At 45.3% G+C, this 25,864-nt stretch overlaps 1 protein-coding gene across 5 annotated transcripts in view; it reads left to right on the forward strand.

Moving 5' to 3' along the window:
• The window catches only part of LOC135920358 (rootletin-like), a 380,210-nt gene that overhangs the window by 264,707 nt on the left and 89,639 nt on the right, over positions 1-25,864 (forward strand). For all 5 annotated transcript variants that reach the window (XM_065454609.2, XM_065454610.2, XM_065454613.2 and 2 more), the window contains 3 exons: positions 2,301-2,421; positions 8,022-8,185; positions 18,150-18,275. In XM_065454609.2, the coding sequence (XP_065310681.1) occupies positions 2,301-2,421; positions 8,022-8,185; positions 18,150-18,275 (411 nt within the window). The remainder of the gene's footprint in view (positions 1-2,300; positions 2,422-8,021; positions 8,186-18,149; positions 18,276-25,864) is intronic.

Genomic DNA, 25,864 nt, shown 5'->3' on the forward strand with positions numbered 1-25,864 from the left:
GCAAAAAGGCTCATAAATGAACACAAATAGCCACAGCACTAATATACCAGCTTTTTTTTTTTTTAAGTGAAGCAGTTCTTTTAAAATTGGCCTGTTAGAGATACCACCATTCTAGTTCCTCATCTGTTACCTAAACATGCCCACATTACTTGCTCAACAAATCGTAATGCAAATATAGCTAACAATAGTGTGCTAATAATCTTCTTATTGATTTAAAAGTACATGCAGTTCAAGAATTGTAGCCCATCAATAGCAGAGAAAAAAGGACAATGGAAAGTAAAGCAGTGCATATTTTTCTAACACTGGCATATGAAGGCATTCTAATGCTATCCTTTCTGTAGATTGTCGTGGTCGGTAGTAAGGGGTGGAAGAGCTATTGCTGTGATGTGAACTTTGCTACGCTAGTATGACACAAATTGAGGTTGAAACAAAGCCCACATAAAAGCATGAAACAAATGTGTGTTTTATCATCAATGCCCTGCTCAAGCCTTGCAACACCCTTGTTCTTGGTTGGCATTGCAATTTTTCCTAAGTGGTCACTCTTACACGATAATCGTGCTTCCTACTACGCCCCTTCAAGTGGTGCCCCCTTAACTGGGTGGTTTCCTACCACCTGCTGCTGGATACGGAGCTCGCCCCTTTGCTCGCGTCTGCTTGTTTTTCTCTCTCGTGGAAAAATGCAAGCGGGTCTTATGAAAAAAAAAACTGAACTACTTCTGCAGTGGTGCCTACAAAGTGAGATTTGCAGCCTACAGCAGCTGTAGCAGTGCGACTGTCCATCAAAACATTCTCCACAATGTTCATGCACGGAAAAATAGCAAAGGATGTGCATAGAGCGCACCATATCAACTAGCTCGTCTTGTAACGCACCAGCGTTTCGGTATGTGAACGATGCCCTATGAAGCACTGTGGCGCCACGTCGTGGCAGCAGCAGTATACGAACCTCTCCTATAGCGTAGCATGATGGAGGTGTCTCGTGACCTGAAAACATGGAAGCACTCTGACCATACTATATATCATGGCAATCTTCTATTGCTTAGAAAGTGTTGCTTTCTAGTTCCTCCAGAAAGCAGAAGAGTTCTCCCATCTTTACAGCAGGTGGGTTGCGTGGGTTATCGTTAGCTCGTTAATACCAATTAGTGAGAATGATGAAAGTGTGGACTGCATATGCGACTCTTCACCGCTTTTCATGTAGCCATCATTGGCGCAGCATGGTTGGATTGCAGCTGGCAGTAACGGTAAAGAGAAGGCATCTTCTCATTGTTGGGTTTGGCATCGTTTGGTACCTGGCGAAGGTTCTGAAATTGGGAGGACCACAGCACATTTGTGCGATGCCTGCTTCACTTCTCCCCTCTCGCTTTTTCTATATCCATTTGTCATCTGTGCAAATGTGTCTGTAGCCGGTTAATCAGCACCTTTGTTGCACGATATTTTCGCGTCCGTCGTGTAAATCGAACACTAGTCTTGTTATGAGTTGCTTGAAGTGACGAGAAGAGACTGCAACGTGCGTCTATGAATGGTATCGGGAACGAAAGGATGGTAACAGTGCATTGTAAAGATGGCAGCCTTTGGTGCTGTCCTGCACAGTCGCTTCCGTTGGCAAAGTGGTCTGTTAGCTTTTTAAGTGTCGTGTGGTTGTTGTGAATAGATCTGCATCGATTCGACACCAAATGTCGCTTTAATCGTCGACACCCAACAAAGCAGCACCGAATAGGCCTAATGTTCTAGGCAGTGTTATGTGGGCAAACAACCGGCAACTACTGTGAATATGCGCAGTGAGTTCCTCCCTGCTCTGCTCATGTGTGGACAGAAATCTCCGAACTGTACGAAGATGTGCCCATGAATATGCGTGTTCGATGCTACCTTCGTGCCTTTTGGTAGCCGAATCACCCGATCTTCCCACATGCTTTTCTGCATTCCATATTAGCTGTGTTTTTTGCTGTTCTGTCTGCCTCCGTCACATTACCATTTTGATCGGTCCTGTCCTCCAGGACAAACCTTGTACCAACAGAGACCGTGCACGGCGAGAAGTTTGCGCTCATCAAAGCACCGACGACGGCCGGGCCTTTCGTCGAATGTACCAAATGTTTGATAAGTCAAATAGTAGATATTTGATTTGTGAATTTAATTTCGAGTATTCGCACTACTCTTAAGCAGACTGGGGTTACAAAGGTGTGTCATGTGGTGACTGTATCACTGCACCTACGTACAGTTGGGCTGCAGTCCCAACCTATCACTCAGCCTGTCGCTCTAGGCTGTCTGGAGCGAGTGAGCCACTCTGCTGCCTCCATCTGTTGCAGGAGAAACTGGCGGCCGAAGCCGAGCGGTGTCGCCGAGAGCAGCGGGAACTGCGGGATCAGCTTGTGACCACTGCCAGCGACCTGAGTCGGCTCAAGGCTGACCGAGAGCGGCTCAATGCAGGTGTGTGCTGGGGGCCCTGCTTGGCCTTGATGAGTACACAGCAGCTGAAATGCTCTACTCCTTGGCAATGCTTGGCGCTTTCTTCTAGCAATCTGAGATCAGAAGACTAACTTAGCCTGAGCTATCTTAAATTCTTGACCCTAAAGATTTCATTTCTGCTCATATCACTAACTTCTGTGTGCAGTCTGATACTGCTCGTTATTTATTATATTTATAAGTAAATGTATGTAACCAGTACTATTTTACTAGTACTTATATTCTTTACAGTAGATGTCAATTCCTTCATTTTGAGTACTCACTCGTTTTCACTGCCTTCGCTGTTTTTAATATAAGAGGCGTTCAATACTGTCAAACCTAAACATGGTTAGGGTCCTTCATTTTCGCGTAAAGCCTGATAATTACCGGTTTTTGCTCCTCAATCAAAATTTAGGAAAGTCTCGTTACGGCAGATTTTTCTCTGAAGTTTGCCCTTTCGTAAAGGATAATAAAAATGTGTGTGTTACAAAACTAATGAATGCTGGCTACCTTTTTTGAACTGTTGGGGAAGATATATCTTATTATTAATAGTATTAATATATGAATATCGTGGTACCTGCCTAATTTTTACTTGAGGCTCAAGTGAAAACTGTCATGTATGCAGCGTCTGCCACCGTTGAGTGAAGAAAAGCTTTGTTCTTTTTTAGTAGCTGCATGTAAGTAAATATGACAATGGGGTACTGCACTGCATTCCTCGCACATCACATATGTGTAAATAGCAACATATGCATTAGGAAATAAATTAATGTAGTGCTGACATTGCTCTGCATCACAGCAAACAATAGCTGTGATGTTGAGAAGATGGTTGCCCAACTATGTTACGTTCAAGGAAAGATAGCTGGTTTGTCAAGTTGTTATTCCATTAATTTTGTTGCAAGAGCGTACACAGTCGACCGGTTAATTCGACCCTGATGGGACAAAACTGATCTAATTATGCAAGGATTCAAATTGAACAAAATGGAGAAATAACGGCAAAACACACTATCACTTCATTTGGCAGTACTTGCCCAAGTCTACGCAACCCTTAATCACGCGCACGCATTTTTATGTGTCCAAAGTGGAAAACTAACATAAAAATGACAGTAAACTTCTAAATACAGTATAAATCAAATGTGCACCCAATTTAATAGCAAGAAAAAATGGGCAAGGGTCTAATATCTGTTGCATAATGGCGACCAGTTTCTTAAAATCAGTTTCGTCATAACTTTTAAAGTCAACTTCATTGAAATACATCTATGTTATGCGGTAAAGCATACAAATACCGCTGTGGCAGTATTGGTATTTTGTCCGGTTGCACAAGGCAGGGAGTTTTCGGCCCAATTTCCGTGAAAAACGAAATATGGGTGTTAGAATTGGGTAAATAGCATAATCAGGCATTGTGAGCTACAATTATTGCTTGAAAATCTTCCTAGGGTCGGTCAAAAATGGGTGCTTTCGAATAGCGATGACACGTGTTCGATGCATTCACTGTCCCCTAATCTCTGCCGAGAAAGATGCAGCCTCTATAGGTGTCACCGTAGGGGTCAGCTGCATGCGTGCTGACTGGTCAAGTTCGAATTATTCAGTGACGGCCAATTTTAGGACCAAAATAATGAAAGTTGGGGCCTATAGAAATGAATGGGCGCTGGCCGGGATGTTTGGTTGGGTTCAAACTAATCAAAAAATCGAATTAACCACTGTCCAATTATTGTTAGTCTACTATATTTGGAACCAGTAAATCAGGACAACAGACAAGGACAAAAGAACCGACTGGTTTAGGATGGACATAGGAATGTTTCCAATGCAAAAGATAATGCACGTCAACAAGGACTTGCTTGAGATAAGGCAAAGCATCAAACCTCCTGCGAAGCATGCCTGTGTGCAGTACCCTTCGTACTTTTCTTGTTTTGTGAAAAAATTGCAGTAAACAAAGTACAAAAAAAATATGACCACCAAACCCATTTATATTTGTTGTTTTTGCTAATGGGGTCTCTTGTAAATGTGTTAATAATGCCTGATAATGAAGATTTGTAGAGATAAGTTCGTCACATGTTTTGCGAGTAGCTATCATTGCCATTATGTGTTCCTGTGAGTGATTTTGCTTGTTTTAATAGACTGTTTGTGTCCGAAAGGAGACCATTGCTTGTGTTAATCGTTTGCAAAAGTTACCAGAAAAATTCGGAACTTTGGGCTGGCAGACAACCAAACCCCTGATTCCTCTCTGGTTGTCTTCTTTAAAAATAACACCACGTTTTTACGCCCTGAATTGAAAAAAATATATGGGAAACCAGAGACTGAAGGACCCGTAAATAATGAGCACAGGTAACAAATTATCAGATGTAACAAATTGTTTTAGTGTCATATATTTAAAGGTGCCCGGAACCACCCCTCAAGGTTAGTGAAAAAACACATTCTGCGTATAGGAGATGACGCTGTGAGTATCTCGGCCAAATTTTATTCATGCCTGGCGCATGGGGCTCGCAAGCATAGCATGAAGTCACCTTTTTCTCACTCATTTTAAACAGAGGCCTTCCCGTGGCTGCCTCTTGACATAAGTGGGCAGATTGCCATAGAGTGCTGCCATTGGCCGATAGCTGACATCAATCAAAAATGGCGTTTGGATCAGTGCACTTCTTCCTGCTGTTACTGTGCATATTTAGTGCTTCTTGTTAAACGGGCTGAAGTAAGTGGAAATCAGTGTTTCGAACGTCGAAAAAAATTATGTACTTCCGAAAAAAAGCCAAATATCGTCCTCTCGCGCTCGGCTGCAGCCGCCCGCTTAGGAAGAAAACCTTGGCCACACTGCTTATCAGTGTCATAGACGTCAGGTCTCGCTAACTTCAATTAGTTGTGAACACTCAGCAAGCCTCGAACCACGCGAAACTTAAGGTCAGACCGCGCATACGTACATGCGCTCATTCCTGTCAGCTCCTGGCCAGATGCCGAGACAGACATCACTTCGTATTGAGCTATTGACAGCGCTTCTAAATGCGCAATTAGCATGCGGCTACTGTCCGTTGATCTGCACTACGTAACATGGCCAGTCTGGAGCACATGAGCACAAGCATGTGCTCCAGCTCTGTCGAGCACATAGCAAATGCACTACAATTGCGGTATCTACGTTATGTAGCAGACCCCGTCTGCTACTTTCAGAGCTAACTTTTTTGTTCTTTGACCTAGAGCAATGAAATTTGGCATCCACACTCAAAAGTGTATGAAATAAATAAATATGCAGTTTTCATTGTGATACCTTAATTGGTTTTCAAGTTACAAAATGTTACATGTGTTCTGCTTGTGAAAAACTTGGCACTGTAACGAAACATGCCAGGGAGCTGCCAGTAGTTTTAATCTTTGCCCAAAAGAGCACTACAGGTTACAACAGTTCAAAATATTTTTTAACTGCTTTATTTTTTTTACACAGAACATCATGTTCCCATTTAATAATTGTACCAGAACTTGTCATTCACAAATTAGCATGCAGAAAAGAACTAAGCCCTCAGCAAGATATTGAAGACTGTCATACTCTCAAGCACACTTCAGAGAGTACATAAAAACAAACAGGATCAAAATTGGTCCAGGCATTTCAATGCTACCCTTTCCACAGACAACGCAGAACGCCCAAAACACAATTTGGAGAAACTGTCTCTCAAAGTTCGTGGAGCAGTTCACATCTCACAAAATGCACCAGGATTGTAGTTTTTGCTGTCTTTGCTTAAAGGTGACTTTTTGAGTCTCTTGCCTTTGATTCACACAGTTCGAGGTGCCGACATGCGAAGTACCTAGCCACGCAGTCCGTGATGCCGATGCGCAAAACGCCTAGTCGTAGGCTTCAGGAGTCGACACTTGATGTGCTTAGTCGCGCAGTTCAAGGTGCGAACACGCGAAATGCCTAGTCGCGGGCTCGAGGAGTCATAGTTGATGTGCTCAGTCACGCAGTCCAAGGTGCTGACGCATGAAATTAGTAGCCGCGGGCTCGAGGAGTTGACATTCCATGTGCTTAGTCGCGCAGTGCGAGGTGCCGATGTGCAAAATACCTAGGCACGGCTTGAGGAGTCGACACTTGATGTGCTTAGTCGCGCAGTTTGAGGTGCCGTTGCGCGAAATGCCTAGACGCGAGCTCGAGGAGTCGATGCTCGAGGTACGTAGTCGCGCATTCGGAGGCGCTGATGCACAAAACGCTTAGCGAGGGTCCGGTGTCCGCGCACGATGTGCTTGATTGTCGAGTTGGAGACTCCTGTGCCCGAAATGCTTAACGGCGGGTCCAAGGATTGCGTGCACGATGTGCTTGATCACGAATTCCGAAACACCAAGTGCTGAAAGGCTTAGCTGTGTGTCTAGATTCCGCGCTTGAATCTTGGTCGCAATGTCTGCACGGTATGCTTAGCTGCGGGTCTGAGACGTCCACAAACGTAGGGATCAGCGGATGATGATGTGGAGGAGGGGAGAACTACACTGAGTCTGCACACCTACTCCTCTATGCGTGCCAGTGAGAAAAGCCAGCATTGCTAGAAGGCATATTCGACACAGAAATATGGGAGTCTTTAATTGCTGCACCGAAAAAGTGTGAAACTCAGCAGAAAGCGGTATACTTGGCACGCAACAACCGGGTGCTTTTTGGTTTTGGAATAAATCTTGTTTAGTATATTCATTAGCAGGACAATTCTACTTTGGTAAAGGAAGGTTTTAAATGTCAATCTCTATAAAGATTTCAATGGGAATTTAACTTACTTCATGCTTACTTCATTACATTCTGTGTTGTTATAGTAGCAAGGTTCGAGTGCATTGGCATTCTTTTTGTTGCGTTCTGTGCTCTATGTACCATTACCTGACTTCTTTCATCTCTTTGATTTGCTCCCCACTCCAGCGCTCCCTCACTCAGCGTTCCAACTTCTGGCACAAACAAATAAAAACTACAAGTTTTGTTTCTCTAATTTGAGCCACTAGTCATTTTTGACATTATTGATATTTCAAATAGGAGCAGCACAGCAAAATTGACCTAGTTAATTCTGAGAACATACGAGCATAATGCCTCCTGTAATGCTGTGTTCAACTTGTGAAATCTGACTCCGTCCAGTGGCCTTCGGGAGCGACTTGCTGTCATACAACACTTGTTTCGCCTGAAAGTGTGACAACATAGGGACGGTGAAGCCTGTTGTTGCCTTTATCACCTCTGTATAGGTGGTAAAGCCTGGTAAGCTGTAGAGTTGCTTAGAATCATATTTTATTGTGCAAGTGTTAGTCACAAAATTAATGTGATGTTGTAAAACTTGTAACCGCTGTCTAAGCAAGCGAATTCTTCGTCCACTAGAAAGACAGGTGGGCAGTCACACAGTTGATAGCATATTTTACGATTATGTGTGCTTCTGTAAGTTTCCATTTACTCTTAGTTCTACCTTTGCCTGCCACCAATACACGACAAAAGGAACCAGCCGCTTGATAATGCCATGCACTGCATGGGTCTTGAGTCATCCTTTGTGAAAGCAAAGGATGAACCTTCTGCCAGGGAGCATAGTGTCTACGCACACACACACACTGGAGCTGCTGTTTTGGCCCCGGTGACAATATGCTGCTGCATGGCTGTGCAGATAATGTGCAGCTCCAAAAGCAGACGTCCCAGCAGGAGGAAGAGGCGTCGCGGCTGCGCCTCGAGCTGAAGACGGTGCAGTTGGAGCTCTCCTCCCTGCACACTCAGCTGGAGGAGAGCACACGACGGCTGGAGCTGCAGTCACAACAGCTAGAACGGCTCAAGGTGAGAAGGCTGGGGTACACAGCCTGTGTTCTGCACAGTCTCGCAGAAGGTGCGGTCCCCTGTAGCAACACTGCTTGCATTTACGTGAATACAGCAGTTGATACATTGGAGTTCATTTCCAGCACATTGCATTGGTGTAAATGGCAGTAATGAGCTGCAAAGGCAGCTCAATGCACAGCATTCCCACCAGACGATGCTAGATGAAAAGGTCACTAAAGAGAAAAATAAGTAGACCTCTACTATTGAAGAAATAGTAGGAGTGTGCAAATACTCAAATATTCTATTTTAAATTGAATAGTGAACGTTCGATTCGGAAATTGGTATCCAATGTTTTATTTATTGAATATTAAATACAGCCCTTCCCCCCCCCCCCCCATATATTATCGATGGGGCCATGTGGCATCATGTCTTCTTTTGTACGGTTTTGGTCAAATCAACTGAAAAACTGCAGTTGCCTAAAAGTTGAAAAGTTGAAAGAACAGCACAGCCTTAAACAAACAGACAACCGTTTTTTAAATACCTAGCTTTTTATGATGTAATGCAAAGCTCACCCTTGGTAGTGTTTACACCTGCAGCGCGTGGATATTTTTTGAGCTGAACAAATTGATTTGTCCATGCGGCCAGCATCGCCGTTGGTGTGTTTGTTTTTGCCCTCCGAGACAGAATTATAGGTAAGGTCACACGTATATAGCAAGCTTTAAATTTGGAAATTGCGCGTTCTTACAACTTTGTGTTGTCAGTCTATAAGCACCCTTTCATTGAGTTTGTGTGCAGACTTGTTTGCGGGACTTAATATGCACACTTTTGTAATGAATATTGGATATAACAATGAATTATTGCTTAAAATCTGACTTTATTATAATAAAGTTCGTCTGTGTCTAAATTTCACCTTATATGCAAAAGTCGTCAGTGGATTTTTTTTTTTTTATATGGAAGGGGCCACAAGGTTATCCAAGGTATCGCGTGATCAGAAAAAGCACATTTGAATGAGAAAGAAATTCACTTTGTTGGATTTGAGACTCGGCAATAGAATTTATGGTTTCATGCCATGTCAGCAATATCGTCATATCGGTGATACGAAGCGAAGGCAATCACGCTTTCGGGTGCACTCCGGCCACATGGCTGTTAGTGTTGCCTGCAGTAGGACGGTGCTATCATGAAAAGCACTGGTAGTGGGGAGCAAATGCTTCGTCTGCCTCTTGCTTCAATGCATCTTCAAAACTCCCAAGATTATGCACCCTCCAGCACGAAACGCTCAGGAAGACAGGGTACATGATTCCATGCCATTTTGGCATGCCCACTCTTTGCACACACGAAATATTCCCTCTAAAACAGGGTGTGCGGGTTGCGTATGAGTCACGCACAGGCACGGTTGCGCCCCAGGCTCGCTCTCCTCCCTCCCATTCCCCTTGGTCAATGGGGAAAGACAGTATTCATCAAGTCACCATCTTTCTTGCCTCACCCTTGCAAACTTTCATCATCATCATCAGCCTGGCTACGCCCACTGCAGGGCAAAGGCCTCTCCCATATTTCTCCAACTACCCCGGTCATGTGCTAATTGTGGCCATGTTGTCCCTGCAAACTTCTTAATCTCATCTGCCCACCTAACTTTCTGCTATGCTTCCCTTCTCTTGGAATCCAATCTGTAACCCTTAATGACCATTGGTTATCTTCCCTCCTCATTGCATGTCCTGCCCTTGCCCATTTATTTTTCTTAATTTAAACTAAAATGTTATTTACTCACGTTTGTTCCCTCACCTAATCTGTTCTCTTCTTATCCCCCTCTTAACGTTACACCCATCATTCTTTGCATAGCTCGTTGCGTCGTCCTCAATTTAAGTAGAACCCTTTTCGTAAGCCTCCAGGTTTCTGCCCCGTAGGTGAGTATTGGTAAGACAAAGCTATTATACACTTTTCTCTTGAGGAATAATGGCAACCTGCTGTTCATGATCTGAGAATGCCTGCCAAACACACCCCAGCCCATTCTTATTCTTCTGATTATTTCAGTCTCATGATCCGGATCTGTGGTCACTACCTGCCCTAAGTAGATGTATTCCCTTCCACTTCCAGTGCCTCGCTATCTATCGTAAACTGCTGTTCTCTTCTAATATTGTTAGACATTACTTTAGTTTTCTGCAGATTAATTTTTAGACCCACCCTTCTGCTTTGCCTGTCCAAATCAGTGAGCATGCATTGCAATTGGTCCCCCGAGTTACTAAGCAAGGCAATATCATCAGCGAATCGAAAGTTACTAAGGTATTCTCCATTAACTCTTATCCCCAATTCTTCCCCATCCAGGTCTCTGAATACCTCCTGTAAACACGCAGTGAATGGCATTGGAGAGATCGTATCTCCCGGCCTGACGCCTTTCTTTATTGGGATTTTGTTGCTTGCTTTATGGAGGACTACGGTGGCTGTGGAGTCGCTATAGATATCTTTCAGTATTTTTACATACGGCTCGTCTACACTCTGATTCCGTAATGCCTCCATGACTGAAGAGGTTTCGACTGAATCAAACGGTTTCTCGTAATCAATGAAAGCTATATATAAGGGTTGGTTATATTCAGCAAATTTCTCTATCACCTGATTGATAGTGTGAATATTGTCCATTGTTGAGTCGCCGTTACGAAATCCAGCCTGGTCCTTTGGTTGACAGAAGCCTAAGGTGTTCCTGATTCTATTTGTGGTTACCTTAGTAAATAGTTTGTAGGCAAGTGACAGTAAGCTGATCGGTCTATAATTTTTCAAGTCTTTGGCGTCCCCTTTCTTATGGATTAGGATTATGTTAGCGTTCTTCCAAGATTCTGGTACGCTCGAGCTCGTGAGGCACTGCGTATACAGGGTGGCCAGTTTTTCTAGAACAACCTGTTCACCATCCTTCAACAAATCTGCTGTTACCTGATCCTCCCCAGCTGCCTTGCCCCTTTGCATATCTCCCAAGGCTTTCTTTACTTCTTCCGGCGTTACCTTTGGGATTTCGAATTCCTCTAGACTATTTTCTCTTCCATTATCGTCGTGGGTGCCACTGGTACTGTATAAATCTCTATAGAACTCCTCAGCTACTTGAACTATCTCATCCCTATTAGTAATGATATTGCCGGCTTTGTCTCTTAACGCATACATCTGATTCTTGCCAATTCCTGGTTTCTTCTTGACTGTTTTTAGGCTTCCTCCGTTCCTGAGAGCATGTTCAATTCTATCCATGTTATACTTCCTTATGTCAGCTGTCCTGCGCTCGTTGATTAACTTCGAAAGTTCTGCCAGTTCTATTCTAGCTGTAGGGTTAGAGGCTTTCATACATTGGCGTTTCTTAATCAGATCTTTCTTCTCCTGCGATAGCTTACTGGTATCCTGTCTAATGAAGTTACCACCGACTTCTATTGCACACTCCTTAATGATGCCCATAAGATTGTCTTTCATTGCTTCAACACTAAGGGCCTCTTCCTGAATTAAAGCCGAATATCTGTTCTGTAGCTTCATCCGGAATTCCTCTATTTTCCCTTTTACCGCTAACTCATTGATCGGCTTCTTATTTACCAGTTTCTTCCATTCCCCCCTCAAGTCTAGGCTAATTCGAGTTCTTACCATCCTATGGTAACTGCAGCGCACTTTGCCGAGTACGTCCACATCTTCTTTGGTGCCAGGGTTAGCGCAGAGTATAAACTCTATTTCATTTCTAGTCTCGCCATTCGGGCTCCTCCACGTCCATTTTCGGCTATCCCGCTTGCGCAAGAAGGTAATCAATATCCACATATTCCGTTCTGCAAACTCTACTAACTCTCCCCTGATATTCCTAGTGCCTATGCCATATTCCCCCACTGACTTGTCTCCAGCCTGCTTCTTGCCTACCCTGGCATTGAAGTCGCCCATCAGTATAGTGTATTTTGTTTTGACTTTACCCATCGCCGATTCCACGTCTTCATAAAAGCTTTCGACTTCCTGGTCATCACGACTGGATGTAGGGGCGTAGACCTGTACAATCTTCATTTTGTACCTCTTATTAAGTTTCACCACAAGACCTGCCACCCTCTCATTAATGCTATAGAATTCCTGTGGGTTACCAGCTATATCCTTATTAATCAGGAATCCGACTCCTAGTTCTCGTCTCTCTGCTAAGGCCCAGTAGCACAGGACGTGCCTGCTTTTTAGCACTGTATATGCTTCTTTTGTCCTCCTAAACTCACTGAGCCCTATTACATCCCAGTTACTGCCCGCTAATTCCTCCAATAGCACTGATAGACTCGCCTCACTAGATAACCTTTTAGCGTTCAACGTGCCAGGTTCAGGTTCCAATGGCGGTTGGTCCGGACCCAGAGATTCTTAGTACCCTCTGCTGCGTCACAGGTCTGACCGCCACCATGGTCAGTTGCTTTGCAGCCGCTGGGGACTTAGGGCTGGTGTTTGATTGTTGTATTCATATAGGAGGTTGTGGCCAGGTACTACACCAGGGTGGCCAATCCTGCTCTGGTGAAGGAGTGGATTACCGGTTCTGGTCACAGGGATCAGGCTGCATTTTAGGCCTGTTTATGCAATTTTTTTCAACACACTCATTTTTTTTTTTTTTAAATCCGGTAGAAAATTGCGCGGCACCGTGATTCAAACCACGGTCCTCTTGCACGCGAGGCAGATGCTCTACCTCTACACCATCTCTGCACCTAGTTCTAGTAGTAACAAACAAATACCCCAGAAAGTGGAGGGGAAGACGCCGCCACGGTCGCTCAATTGGTAGACCATCGCACGCGTAATGCGAAGACGTGGGATCGTTCCCCACCTGTGGTAAGTTGTTCTTTCATCCACTTTCGATTCCATTGAATTGTAATTTCTTTATTTCAGTTAGTCAGTACAAGTAATTTACCCTGTGTTATCCTTGGTGTCTTTGTTTGTTGGCTTCTTACGTTGTGCTCTGTAACATGTGTTATAGTGCACACTGCAGTTGCCGACCAATAATTGAGAATGAGATAAAGATAATTGGTGGGGACCTCCTAAAATTCCGAATAAAGGGAATCCTAAATATTGAATTTGCCGAAAATGAGTCTCTGCTCCACAAGCGGTCAGAAAAGCTTGTCAATGCTTTGCTGCACGTATGCACACGGGCATGTGACCTGGTCCTTCTGTATTTTGCCCATTATTATGGCTGTTGCTCCAGACAGATGAAAGTAAATACAGTCTGCAAATCCACCAAATCTCCATTCCCTGCAACTTAAGGCTGACTGCGCTCCAATAGCAGTACGATTGCGGCTTTCTTTGAAACCGTCGCTGTTCAGCAGTTCCATCAATCACCATCCTTAACATCGGGGCTGGAATTGGCGTTGTGTGAAGTCGGAGAATTGTGACTGATAAAAATTCGAAGTAGTCACAGAAGTTGCCCAAGAACGAGTCACAATTTAACACATAAAGAAACAATCCTAAATGCTAGGAACTTGCCTGAGGAACTGTAGATTCAGTCCTCACAACTGAGTGGCTTGCAGTGGCTTATGCCATGGTTTGCACAGAGTTGCTCACGACTAAATGGACTAGGCAGGCCATTACTTTGAGTTTTGAGGGGTAACTGGTGATGTATAAAAATAGTCAACGTCTGTTTTTCAGACTTCCTAGGGACTACGCAGTCATCAGAAAAATCAGGCAGTTCAAAAAAATGATTGCATGCCTTTAACTTCCCTTGAAAATTGCCACAGCCACATCCAAGATAACTTTAAAAGGCCTGCGAGTACAATGGTTAATATTAATCATCTCGGTTCTCATACTGGGATGGGAGACGGCAAGAATGCATGTGTATAATTAAGGAATGCATTTAATGTCCCATAATAGTGACCCTTTTGCACTCTTGGTATCATCATCATCAGCCTAGTTTTATGTCCACAGCAGGACAAAGGCCTTTCTCAGTGAACTCCAATTACCCCCGTCTTGCACTAGCTGATTCCAGCTTGCGCATGCAAATTTCCTAATTTCATCACCCCACCTAATTTTCTGCCATCCTTTTCTGTGCTTTCCTTCCCTTGACAACCATGTTGTAACTCTAATGATCCACTGGTTATCTACTCTACTGATTACATGGCCTGCTCAGCTCTATTTTTTTCTCATAATGTCAAATAGAATATTGGATGTCCCCATTTGCTTTCTGATCCACACCGCTCTCTTCGTGTCCTTTAGCGCTCATTCACACTGGCGACTTGAGGAGGTAACACGATCGATTGCGACTGATGACCAGAAAGCAACTCGAGGAGACTGATGGTGAGAGCAGCATTCCGGGCAAGTTGGTAATCCATTACTCAAATGATATCGTGTAACAAAAAACGACACGGACGTGAGAGGACGACACACCAAGCGCAAGTGTGTCGTCCTCTCACGTCCGTGTCGTTTTTTGTTGCACAATATCATTTGAGGCTGATGGTCACACTGGCAAGTGCGACTGGCTAGTTGCTAAACCTAAATGCCTTGCGATATGCTATTCAGGTCTGCTTGCATTTCCATCACCACGTCAAATAAGCATCAGCATACATAGACGTCCGATTCCTGTGCACCTAATTGGTTCAGTAGTTTTGCGACTGCGGTTGCACTACTGAATATTCGAGCAGCCAGTGACTGTTTCAAAATTGTCGCTTTTAGAGAGAAGTGACCATTTGGGATCAGTCACTTTGCCACCAAATTGGTCACGTGACCACTGTCAGTTTCCAGTGTGAATAAGCCTTTAATGTTGTGCCCAACATTTTTCGTTGCATAGCTCTTTTGCATGGTCCTTAAGCTGTCCTCGAGCTTCTTTGTCAACCTACAAGTTCCTGCTCTATATGTTGGCATGGGTAGAATGCAGCCATTGTACACCTTTCTTTTTAATGATAGTGGTAAGCTCCGGGTCAGGATATGGCAATGCCTACCATGTGCACTCCAACCCATTATTATTCTTTTATGTGGATTTCCTTCTCATGACCAGGGTCCCCTGCGAGCAGATGACCTACATAAACATACTTCTGCACAGTGTCTAGAGGCTAACTGGCGATCATGAATTCTTGTTCCCTTGCCAGGCTATTGAACATTACTTTTGTCTTCTGCATATTACTCTTCAACCCCACTCTTACACTTCCTTAGTTAAGGTACTCAATTTTTTGTTGTAATTAATCCCCAGTATTGCTGAACATGACATAGTCATCTTCAAATCGAAGGTTGCTGAGATATCTGCCATTGATGTTCCCTCAGTCTAATATCTTCCATCTCCTTCTAATAGCTTGAATGCTTAATTCTTCTAGGCTTGCAGTGAATACCATTAGAAATATTGTGTCTGCTCGCTGACCCCTTTCTTGATTAGTATTTTTCCACTTTTCTTGAGAGCATTAAGGCAGTTGTGAAGTCTTTGTAGATATTCCCCAACCTATTTGCGAATGCCTCCATGACTGCTGGTAGCTCTACTGAATCAAATGCCTCTCTATGATCTATGAAAGCCATTTAGAGAGATTGATTGTACTCTGCAGATTTCTCATTTACCTGATTGATGACATAGACATAATCCATTGTAATATGTCCTTTCCTGGAGCCAGCCTGTTGTCTTGGTTGATTGAAGTCCAATGTTGCCCTGGTTCTATTAGAAATTATCCAGGTGAATATTTTATGCAATACTGAAAAAAAGGTAATGGACCTATAATACGTCAATCCTTTAATGTCTCCCTTATAGTGAATCAGCATAATGCTGGCATTCTTCTACCTCTCTGGTACACTTGAAGTTCTGAGGCATTGCGTATATAGGACAGCAAGTTTTTCAAGCATAATATCTCCTCCATCTTTGACTATACAAACTGTTATTTCATCTTTCCCTGCCACTTTTCCCCGTGACATGTCTTGCAAGGCCCTTCTAACTTCATTGCTAAATATAAAAGGAGCCTCTGTATCCTGTTCATCACTGCTTTGAATGAAGGTTGCATGGCTTTTCTGGGTACAGATCAGGATAGAATTCATCTGCTCCTTTTACTATATCATCAAAATTGCTGATGACATTAGCCTACTTGTCTTTCACTGCATACATCATGCCCTCTCCTATGCTTTTTCTTCTGGCTGATTTTATGCTCCAGCCATCTTTTACTGCTTTCTCTTTCTCTTTCTCAGTCTTTCTGACATAATTTTGATTGTTCTTCTTGTTCATCAGTTTTGACAGTTCAGCGAGTTCTATCTGATCTCTTGAGTTAGGTACTTTCATGCTTTGTCATTTCTTTACTTGGTCCTTTGTTACTTGGGAGAGCTTACCTACTGGTTTTTCAGTGCCTTACCTCACACATTAATTGCTCCTTCTGAAATGAGCTTAGTTATGGTTTCATTAATTACCTCTATGTTATCTTCCTGTTCTAAAGCTGCATATTTGTTTCTGAGCACCAGCGTGAATTAGTCTGCTTTTACCCCTGTAGTGTCTACGTTGACCTGTTTCTTACCGACTAATTTTTCTTTCTCTCTTCAAATTGGGAGAAATCCTAGACCTCAATAACCTATCATCACTGCCCTTTACCCTACCTAACACTTCTACATCCTGCACTATGCTAGGATTGGCAGAGAGTATGAAATCTATTTAATTTCTTGTTTCTCTGTTAGGGCTTTTCCAGGTCCACTTTGTTACTGCCTTATCATAATACATTACATAGGCGTGACTGCACAACACAACTGTATTGCAGTGACTTTCGGAAATTGGCATCATGCGACGCTTTAGACATCGCGATGCTCATACTGTGACAGGAGACGGCAGGTATAACTAAGGAATGGACCATATGTCCTACGACAATGGCCCCTTTACTCTCTTGGTGTGCTTGACCATAGGAATATATTGCATATGCTTGACCGCTTAACACTGCTATATTGCAGCGAAGTTGACTGTCGGGAACTGGCAGTATGCCTAGCTTTAGACCGTCGCCATGCTTTCCGCATTTTGATGCCATAAGCGAGGTTGATGATGGTGGAGTTGGAACCAGCGGAAATTCCTTTAAATGAAAAGCAAGGCACTGAAGAGCAGAAAGCCTGATAGCGAACGTCGAAGCAGCGGTGCTTAACGACAGCATAAAACTACTGCTACAGCTGCCTGTGGGTGTGCGTGCGAGAGCTCCCATCCACTGGCAGAGATGCCACTGGATGGGAAGAGTGTGTGTAGTCAGTCATTCGTGTTTGTGTGGATATTTGTGGTTTGTCCTTTCTCTTCTGCGCCTTACTGCGTGCAAGCCTTTGGTCTGTACATACATACCTGCCAGCTTTCCCAAATGTCTTGTAACATTTTTGAATTTGAGCTTGTTCTATGATTTTACACATACTTTGTCAAGTTCTACCAAAAAATAAATTCTGTTCGCGAAGTAGTTTTGCTAGTTGGTGTCCGACATACTGTTGAGTTTTGCTCTTGATTGTGAAAGGATACCAGAGGTGTACCTGCTTTGAGCAAACTGAAGGAGGCAAGATTTGCAATAGGAAAGTCACAGAAGTCACTGCAATCTAAAAACTGTGTGTACCTTGTCAGTTTTGTGCTGTTCCAAGTTTTGTGCTCCTTGTGTGTTGCTTCTAAAGGTGAATTATCTTTAATAAAGTGCGCATGTATTCTGCAAAAGGTGTGTGTTCAGGGCTAGCTCTTAAAAATTTTTGTGCTACTCTGCCCCCTGTCCTCTTTCCGTTCTTGTATCTGCAGTGTTTATACAAAATTTAAAGTTCAGGCATAGATAAGTATGTATGTTTTACAACAGTGTGATCAGTAAACTAAAACTGTGTTGGTTAACAATGGCTGCTTTAGTGGCTGCAAATTTGAGCCAACGTTGTACACCGACAATTTACTTTGTACTTTCTTTTTTACCCCCCTTACTCAATGCCCTGTAAAGGGGCCTGTAAGGTATGTTCAATAAATAAATAAATAAATGATAGAGGAGATTTTTGGGTCTGTGGTGCCAAACCCTGGTAGTGTGTAATTTGCGTACTGTGTTTAACAAAGAAGTGATTATTTACACATTGCCTGCAGGCATCGTCCCGAGACCAGTTGCTGGAAGCACAGCTGTCCGAGAAGCAGGCTGAGTTGGAACTGGCTCAGGCTCGGCTAGGACACTTGCAGCGCTGCCTAACAGTCAGCCACAGCCAGCAGCAGAAGGTAGGGGCATCTCGCTGTGATGACCCTCATATGGGGGCAAAGGTTCGTGTACTCAATGGTTCTGATGGTTCTCTTAGGCGGAGCCTCCGAGAACCCAATTGAGGAAAAAGCAGTTCATTTCGAACACACACACAAACGTTTAATAGAACTAAAGAAGGCTAAAAAATAAATAGAAGAAAATAGCAAACATAAAAGAAACAGTCACACATTTGGGGCTAGTATGGAGCTGAGTAGTGCGCGAGTCCGGGCTTGCCATGACGGCAGCGACACACAACAGTCTCGATGCGGCGACAAGCTGACGGAAGGAGTGGCGCCGATCTCACCAAAGGTCGTGGTGTACGTTGGTTGACCGGACGACCGGAGCTGGCCAAATCTGGTCGGGAGAAGTAAACCAGGCGGCTTGGTGGCACGAGCAGACGGCGGCGGCGTTCTGGCCGGGAAGCTGGGTGTAGTGTTCGGGCCCGTAGCCCGACTGCTCTTGTCCTGCCCACGGGCACAGAAGCTCGAACGCCGGCCTCGGGCAGCAGGCGGCATGACAGACGGGGGCGGCGTTCTGGCTGGGCAGCTGGCGTAGAACTCGGGCCCGTAGCCCGACTGTTCTCGTGCTGCCCATGGGCGCAGAAGCTTACCGGCCTTGAGGAGCTGGCGGCCTGCTCAGGTAGACGGGCGACGCACAGGAACAGGTTGGCAGGAGGCCCCGGTAGGGTGAAGTCCTGGTGGCTCGGGTCTGGAACCCGACGGCCCGTCTTCAACGCCCGCTCCGGTGGTTGACCTCCTCCTGCCGTCGCTTCCTGGAACTCTCCTGGCGTCTCCCCAGCGTCTCCCTGCGTGTCCTCCTGTCTGCCAGCGCACCACGCTTTTTCTTCTCTCTGGCTGATTAGGCTTTCTCGGATTGGCTGCCTGACGCCCCGTGGTCTTTTCTAATTGGTTGCTTTTCTTCTTTTTGGTTGTTTTTCTTGCGCCGCGCGTTCTCGTGCCGGACGCTCTTCGGCGTCGTTGTTTTCCTTCTTCCAGCACGGAATCCGCCTCGGCGCGCGCACTCCTTGTCGTCTGCTCCTGACCGTCCCGATCACCGCACCGTGTCGTGCACCACACATCACACTCGCCCACATTCTCATCTCACAGTAACCTATTGTATCAACTTGATCATCATATTTATCACAAGCCTAATTAAGTCTATTGCATGATGAAGGCAGTGTGCAGTACTTTCCCACTGTCCAAAGCTTATGCCAATTGTGCCTACCATGCACGATTCCCAAAAATTGCCCCCGGCATTTGCAGGGCATGCCACAACCAATGCTTTTGTCCTATTGCCACATCCTAAATCGTCGACAATATCGCAGTGACCACTCTTACAAAGTGCGTTTATATGTCCTGTACACCAACTTTCTCGTCTCCTACTAGGCCGTGACACTGGTGGAGGTGCGGGGTAGGATTGCCTCATGCTTGGGATCTCTTTGCGGAGCCATACATAGAACGAAGAATCACCTTCATTTGTCAAAACTCCTGTTCACCGGTACATTCGCTGCCTGCTAGGCTTGATGCCCGAATTTAACCCTTTACAAGGCCCTGCAGGAACACGTCTACCTACTTTCACCATGGCCACTGCAGCTCCATCGCAGGTGACGCTGCAAAATCCTAACATCCCAGAAAGTGTCCATGGTAACACTTTTGAATATGTCCAAGATTGGCTGGAACAGTGGGAGCATGTTGCCAGTCGTAATGACTGAGGCTTCCAGCAAAAGCTGGCTAATGTCTACTTTGCTCTTCATGAAAAACATGCGCAGCTTGCACTAGTGGTGCAAGCCTGGAGTCAACAGCGGAGCTTGTGATCACCTAGCTTTTATGTGGCTTGCCTAAGTTGCTTGTAGGTTTTGCGAGGTTATGCTATGTTTTGCTAAGTTGTTGGTAGGCTTGCCTAAGCCATTTCTAGGTTTTGCAAGGTTATGGTAGGCTTGGCTGAGTTGTTGTCTCGGCGGGCTTGACGCTGGAAGTTTTCGAGCAGTAGCAGGCCAGGATCGCTTTCTCGTCAATTTCAAGCGTTCAGGCGCCGACTCTTGCGTTCCCTGGGCTGAAACTCGTCATCCTCAACTTGGCGTCGCCTCTTCTCACCTGCAGCTTTGGCGTGGTGTTCTGGATCAGCTCGGCGGTGACGCATTGCTTCTTGCTTTGCAGTAAGGCACTCTTCTTGTTAAGCCACTTCTTCTTCGGGCGTCCAGACTTTCTTTGGATGGCAGTAGCACGTACGCACGGAGTAGAGGAGGCAAGAGGTGTCGCCGTGCCTGTTGTTCCGAGCTTTTACTCGCCTGTGACATCACGACTGCCCTATGCACATGGGATGCGAGGAGGTTTCGTGGCTCAGAGCTCTCGCAGGTGGTTTCCAGGCAATGTGAGGCGGTGCACAGCTGGGCTGAATTTTCTGGTAACGTTGCATGGTGAAACTAAAAGCTTAAACAGCTCCAGTGTCAATAGTATGTGGACATGGTTTGTGAACCGGGAGAATAGTTTGACTGCATGGGATGCCTTCCGCACTCAGCTGCTAGACACATTCACTAGTAGTGACAGAAGAGACAATGTGCATTTCCTTCTCAAATCACATATTCAAAAGCCAAATGAGAGCATTGCCATGTTTGCGGAAGATATGGCCCGCCTCTTCCACAGAGCAGACCCTGAGACGACTGAAGAAAAGAAGTTGCGCTATATTTTGCAAGGAGTGAAAGAGGAACTGTTTGAGGGACTCATGAGGAGTCCACCTACGACAGTGGCCGAATTTACCAAGGAGGCTACCGCTATCGGACGGGCACTACAGCTGCAGTACCGCCAATATGATCGCAAGAACTCACTGCTGAATGCTTTAATTCTGCCTGAGAGCTGCGGCACATCTCCGCGTGAAGTCATCCGGGAAATTGTGCGAGAGATCTGGCAGCTCGAGATTGCTCCCATGGCACCAGCTGCGGCTTCTGTCACTGATGTCATCCAGGAGGAAGTTCAAAAGGCCTTTTCTTCGCTCGACTCGCAGGCGGTGCCACGACAATTCACCTGCAGTAATCCCTCATTATAACGTAGTCAGTGGGCGGCGAAAAAATTCGTTATAAATGGTAATTCGATATAAGTGACCACTCAAGAAAGGCTAAAGTAGTCAAGCTTTAATTGCGCCACAACTGCGAGAAAGCCAAATACAATGTATTCAGTAAACCAAAGCTTTATTCAGGTGCAAAAAAGGCAGTGAGCTTTAGCTGTTTCAAGTTCTCACTGGGCATAAGCAGCCCCTGCTCTAATTTGACCAAGCATTGCACGAGGCTGTGGTCGCCACTCGTGCATTGAACCTTATTTTGCAGCAGGCGTAGGTACTCCCGCGTCTGCACCATAGTTGGCACTTCACGTGGCTGTTCGTCCACGTCAGGACCACCAGCAGTGTCAATTAGTATCTCCGCATCCGTCACTGGGGTGACCAAGGGAGCAGCAGCGTCAGTCAACACGAATGTCTCAGAAGTCACCTTCTACTTCTTGGCCAGCAATTTTATGAACAGCCTTGTAGAGATCGCTGTAAGTCCGGTCATCGTCAAGCTGGTCATCGTCAGAGTTGTTGACGACAGCACGGGAAAAGCTGGTGTACGCAAAGCATTTGGCGACCTTAGAAAGTGCGAGTTCTTTCCATGAAAAGTTCAGTAAATGAATCACACCAAGGAAATCACTGTTGTACCTCTCGGTGGCGTCATACGCTGTGAGCATGCACTACAAAAGAGCCTTGTGGCACAGCTTCTGGGTCGTCTCGATGATGCCCTGATCCATCAGTCACAGTACTGCGGTTGTGCTTGCAGGCGAAAATTCCACAGTGATTGCCTTGAGGTAGTCGATCTTCCTGTGGCTCAGACAATTGTCAATTATGAAAAGCACTGGCCGATTCTTTGCGTCGAACCATCTATCCAGAAGGAGTGCGTAGTCTTCAATAATAGCAGCATTCATCCATGCTCGCTTGTTACTTCTGTAGGTGCATTCAGTGGGAACAGTTGCATTTCAGAAGTACCATGGCTTCTCCAGCTTCCCCAGTATCAACAAGGGAAGCTTGTCCTTGCCTGTTGCATTGGCACCAAACAGCATCATGACATGCTCCTTGCTCTGTTCACTCCACCAGCAATAAACATGCGATTCGGTAGCTTTTTGTAGAAAAATAAATGCAGCCTCAACTAAGTTGTAGATTTCTTTGTCTTCCCACTTTTCAAGTAGAGCTTGGAGCCAATGTTGGTGCCATACATCTACAGTGTCACAGTTCACAGCTACGCTGATCGACTTCAAGGTCATGCCATGTCGTTTCTTGAACCACTCAAGCCAGCCATTGCTGCACTTGAAATCTTTATGGCCCATTTAGAGAGTGAGAGCTTTGGCTTTTGCAGTAAGTGCAGGTCCATGTACGGGGAGATTTGCACTCCTGGTGTTCTTTAGCTACTGTAGACATGCACCTTCCACTTAGGGGTATTTTGAATCACGATTCCTCTTTCTCTTCTCCGAGAAGCTCTTTTCAAGGCCATCCAGCACAGCTTCCTTGTTTTTCAATACAGTTGGTAAAGTAGATGGCGGTATGCCGAGTTCCTTTGTGATGTCAGTTTTTTGCAAGCTACCTTTTCCACTTCTTTTATCAGCAGCAGAACATTCTGCTCCAAAGTCGGACACTTTTGCTCGGAGACTGACGAAGCCATATATCACTGTAGACCACAAGAGCACACATGAGACACGCCTAACGAACCACTTTGAATAACACACAATCACATGACCTACAGCATGGATCCAAGCGCCCACACCATCTGCACCAAAGTGAGTGAATGCGGTGGACAACGCAGAAAGCAGAAGTTCAAAATGTCATCAAGGCATCTTGCGTTCCTCGTCAGTGCGCGCTGGTGATGGCACCGGTTACAATGGCCGGCTTGGCATCTGCTCCACATGTAGCGGAAGAAAGGCAATCGTAGTTGTGGAGACTAAGAAGTAGGAACCGCGAAAGGGCACCCATTGGTGGAAGATAGTGCTTTTGAGGGCAGGCCGGAAGAGGGCAGCTTTGGAGGAGCAGAGACGTCGAAACTGGCTGCGAGGAAGCAAGGAGTGTACATGAAGGCGGGTGAGAGGAGTGATTGGTTTCCAAATGGCTTGCAGACTGGAGAGCGAATGAGGAGCGGAAGGCTGTGGGCCGCGTTTATAAGGCAAGGGGGGAGGTGCGGAAGTCATGGAAGACTACGAGAGTATCGCACTAGAAAGTGCCGCAAATACTGTGGCTCGAGTCTGAGGTTGTGTTTGTTATGCTCAAAAAATGATTATGCTCATTGTGGGTACGCAGCGTGATCATGAATACTGAACGCTTTTGCAGTAGGGGCTTCGCATGATCACTGGGCAGTTTTTTCCGGGGTGCGCAGCTGTAAAGCTTGTAAAACGAGAGTTTTTGACACACTGTTGTCGATGACACCGAGCTGATTCTATGGTTCGAGTGTCGGTGTTTGCGCACTGTCGCATCCGTGCCATTGACAAATGTCTAGGAACAAAATTCAATGACCCTACCATTCATTTAGACCATTTGTCTAAAGTCGGATGGCTAAAATCGAGCATGACTGGCTCGCGAAAATCGCCGAGGAAACACCAGCTTGCATTGACCCGCCATGTTGACAGCCCACCTCGCCACTGGCATTGCTCGGATATTTCATGTTTTCGGCTAGTTATCAGTTGATTTGCACTGTCAGAAGTGCAGCGAAGCTAGGGGTGGTGTTTTATTGCAATGCAGGCTGATTATGGTGAGTGGCGAGCAAATTCCTAGACTGGCTTCCTCATAGTCATCATCTTGATTTGTTAACATACCTAGTCACATCGAACATGGCACTTATAATAGGAGGTACACTTCTTTTGTGCTTTTCGGCACGTTTCAGCAACAGAAGTGCACATTAGAGCAGTAAAAATTTGCTCATAGAGCGCACCACGTGGAATGCTACAGCGCAAGCCTGCCTGTGGTCTTTTGGCCGCTTTTTGGCATCCAAGAGACCGCGGTTTTCTGGCATCACAAAGCATCAGGAAAACTTTATTTTTATGTGGATTCAGAGATGGATTTTGTGTTATTCTGTCACGGGGGACACCAGTGATGTGATTGCAACCTAGAATAACAGTTCGGGCATGCTGCACCATGAAATTTGACAGCTTCGGTTTTCTCTGCAGTAAACAGCTGGGAGCACTCAGCGTTCGCTTGGTACCTGTTACTAGGCAATCATTGGTTGTGACTTTGGTACTTTTGTGGCCTGTTCTGACTAATTCGTCGGCGGTATTAATTTGAAACTGCATGCGTAAAAGGGCCGCCGCCAGTCGACTGTGGCGATGCCTCTGCTCACCACTTCACTCTAAGTGGGTCAAGCTCTTCTTGTGCATCAGATAATGTGGCCTTAAAGGAATGCTTTAAGGTCAGGACCAGGATAAATTTTGAATAAAGCGATATTTCGAGTAAAGCGATTTCGTTATAACGAGGGATTACTTATGCAGAAGCTGTTTGTCGTACACCTCCCACCACTTTGATGCTGCTGACATCGTCAACCACTCTGATGCAGCCACACCCAGCTATGAAAGCGCCTCAATTTTCCAAAAGTAGAGCCATTTTTAGATATTTCCACCATCCTGTTCTCCACGACGTTTCCTCCTCCATGCCTCCTGTCGCCCCAGCTTCTTCCGCTCCCCCATTGGTCGATCTGTGTTACATGAAAGCAGGTGCCGTGCTTTTGTATATTTTCTCTTTCCAGCATGGAAGCAGGCGCCGCGCTTTCGTCTGTGTTTTCTTTCCAGTGTGCTCCGACCTCCATTGTCGGCCATGCACGACCAAAGTATGCGCAAACGGACTTATTGAGTGCGTCAGCAGAACAAATCGAGTGTGTTAGGGATGAGAACTTAATTTTGATGCCGTGCTGCTGCGTCTTTGGTTGTCGCATCCAACACAGCGACGGCAAAAGGCTTCTTTCTTTACCATCTGGCGAGTGCAATGCATAAAGAAGAAAAGTGTGGATACATAGGATCGGGCGGGCTGACTTCGAGGAAGTGGGAAAAATGCATGGCTTTTTGAAGTGCCACGGTTCCTCGCAACCTCATCTTTTGAGCCTAGTTCATGCCTGCCGCTTTGAAAAAGTGCATGTGTTCATGCTGTGCATGCTTTTAGCGCGTTTAAGTTTACTTTTTTTCGAATGTGCTCTCTTTGTTTGATGTAGTTTCGTCTTGCTGCGAAAGTGTACGCATCTGCAGCTGGCCTGTGACATAGAAGCGACTTTATTCATGCTGTGTTTTGAGCTCCACCAGAAGTTAGCTCATTCTCAACACTTTTGCAAGGCTCACTATGACTTACGGATGCAGTCGTTTAGCTTCGAATGTACGCCCGCATGTATTGATTTGGTTTGTGGTGATTAACGTTTTTAACGTCCCAAAGGGACTAAAGCTATGAGGGAGGTCGTAGTGGATGGCTCTGGATAACTTTATTTAGGTCGCCTGGGGATGTCTAACATGCACTTTGATCGTAGATGTACGTGGGCCGGTAAATTCCTCGTTGGCATTTTGTAATACTTGCGCGATAGCACTGCGCC

Source organism: Dermacentor albipictus, chromosome 1, assembly GCF_038994185.2.
Source record: "Dermacentor albipictus isolate Rhodes 1998 colony chromosome 1, USDA_Dalb.pri_finalv2, whole genome shotgun sequence".
Lineage (NCBI taxonomy): Eukaryota > Metazoa > Arthropoda > Arachnida > Ixodida > Ixodidae > Dermacentor > Dermacentor albipictus.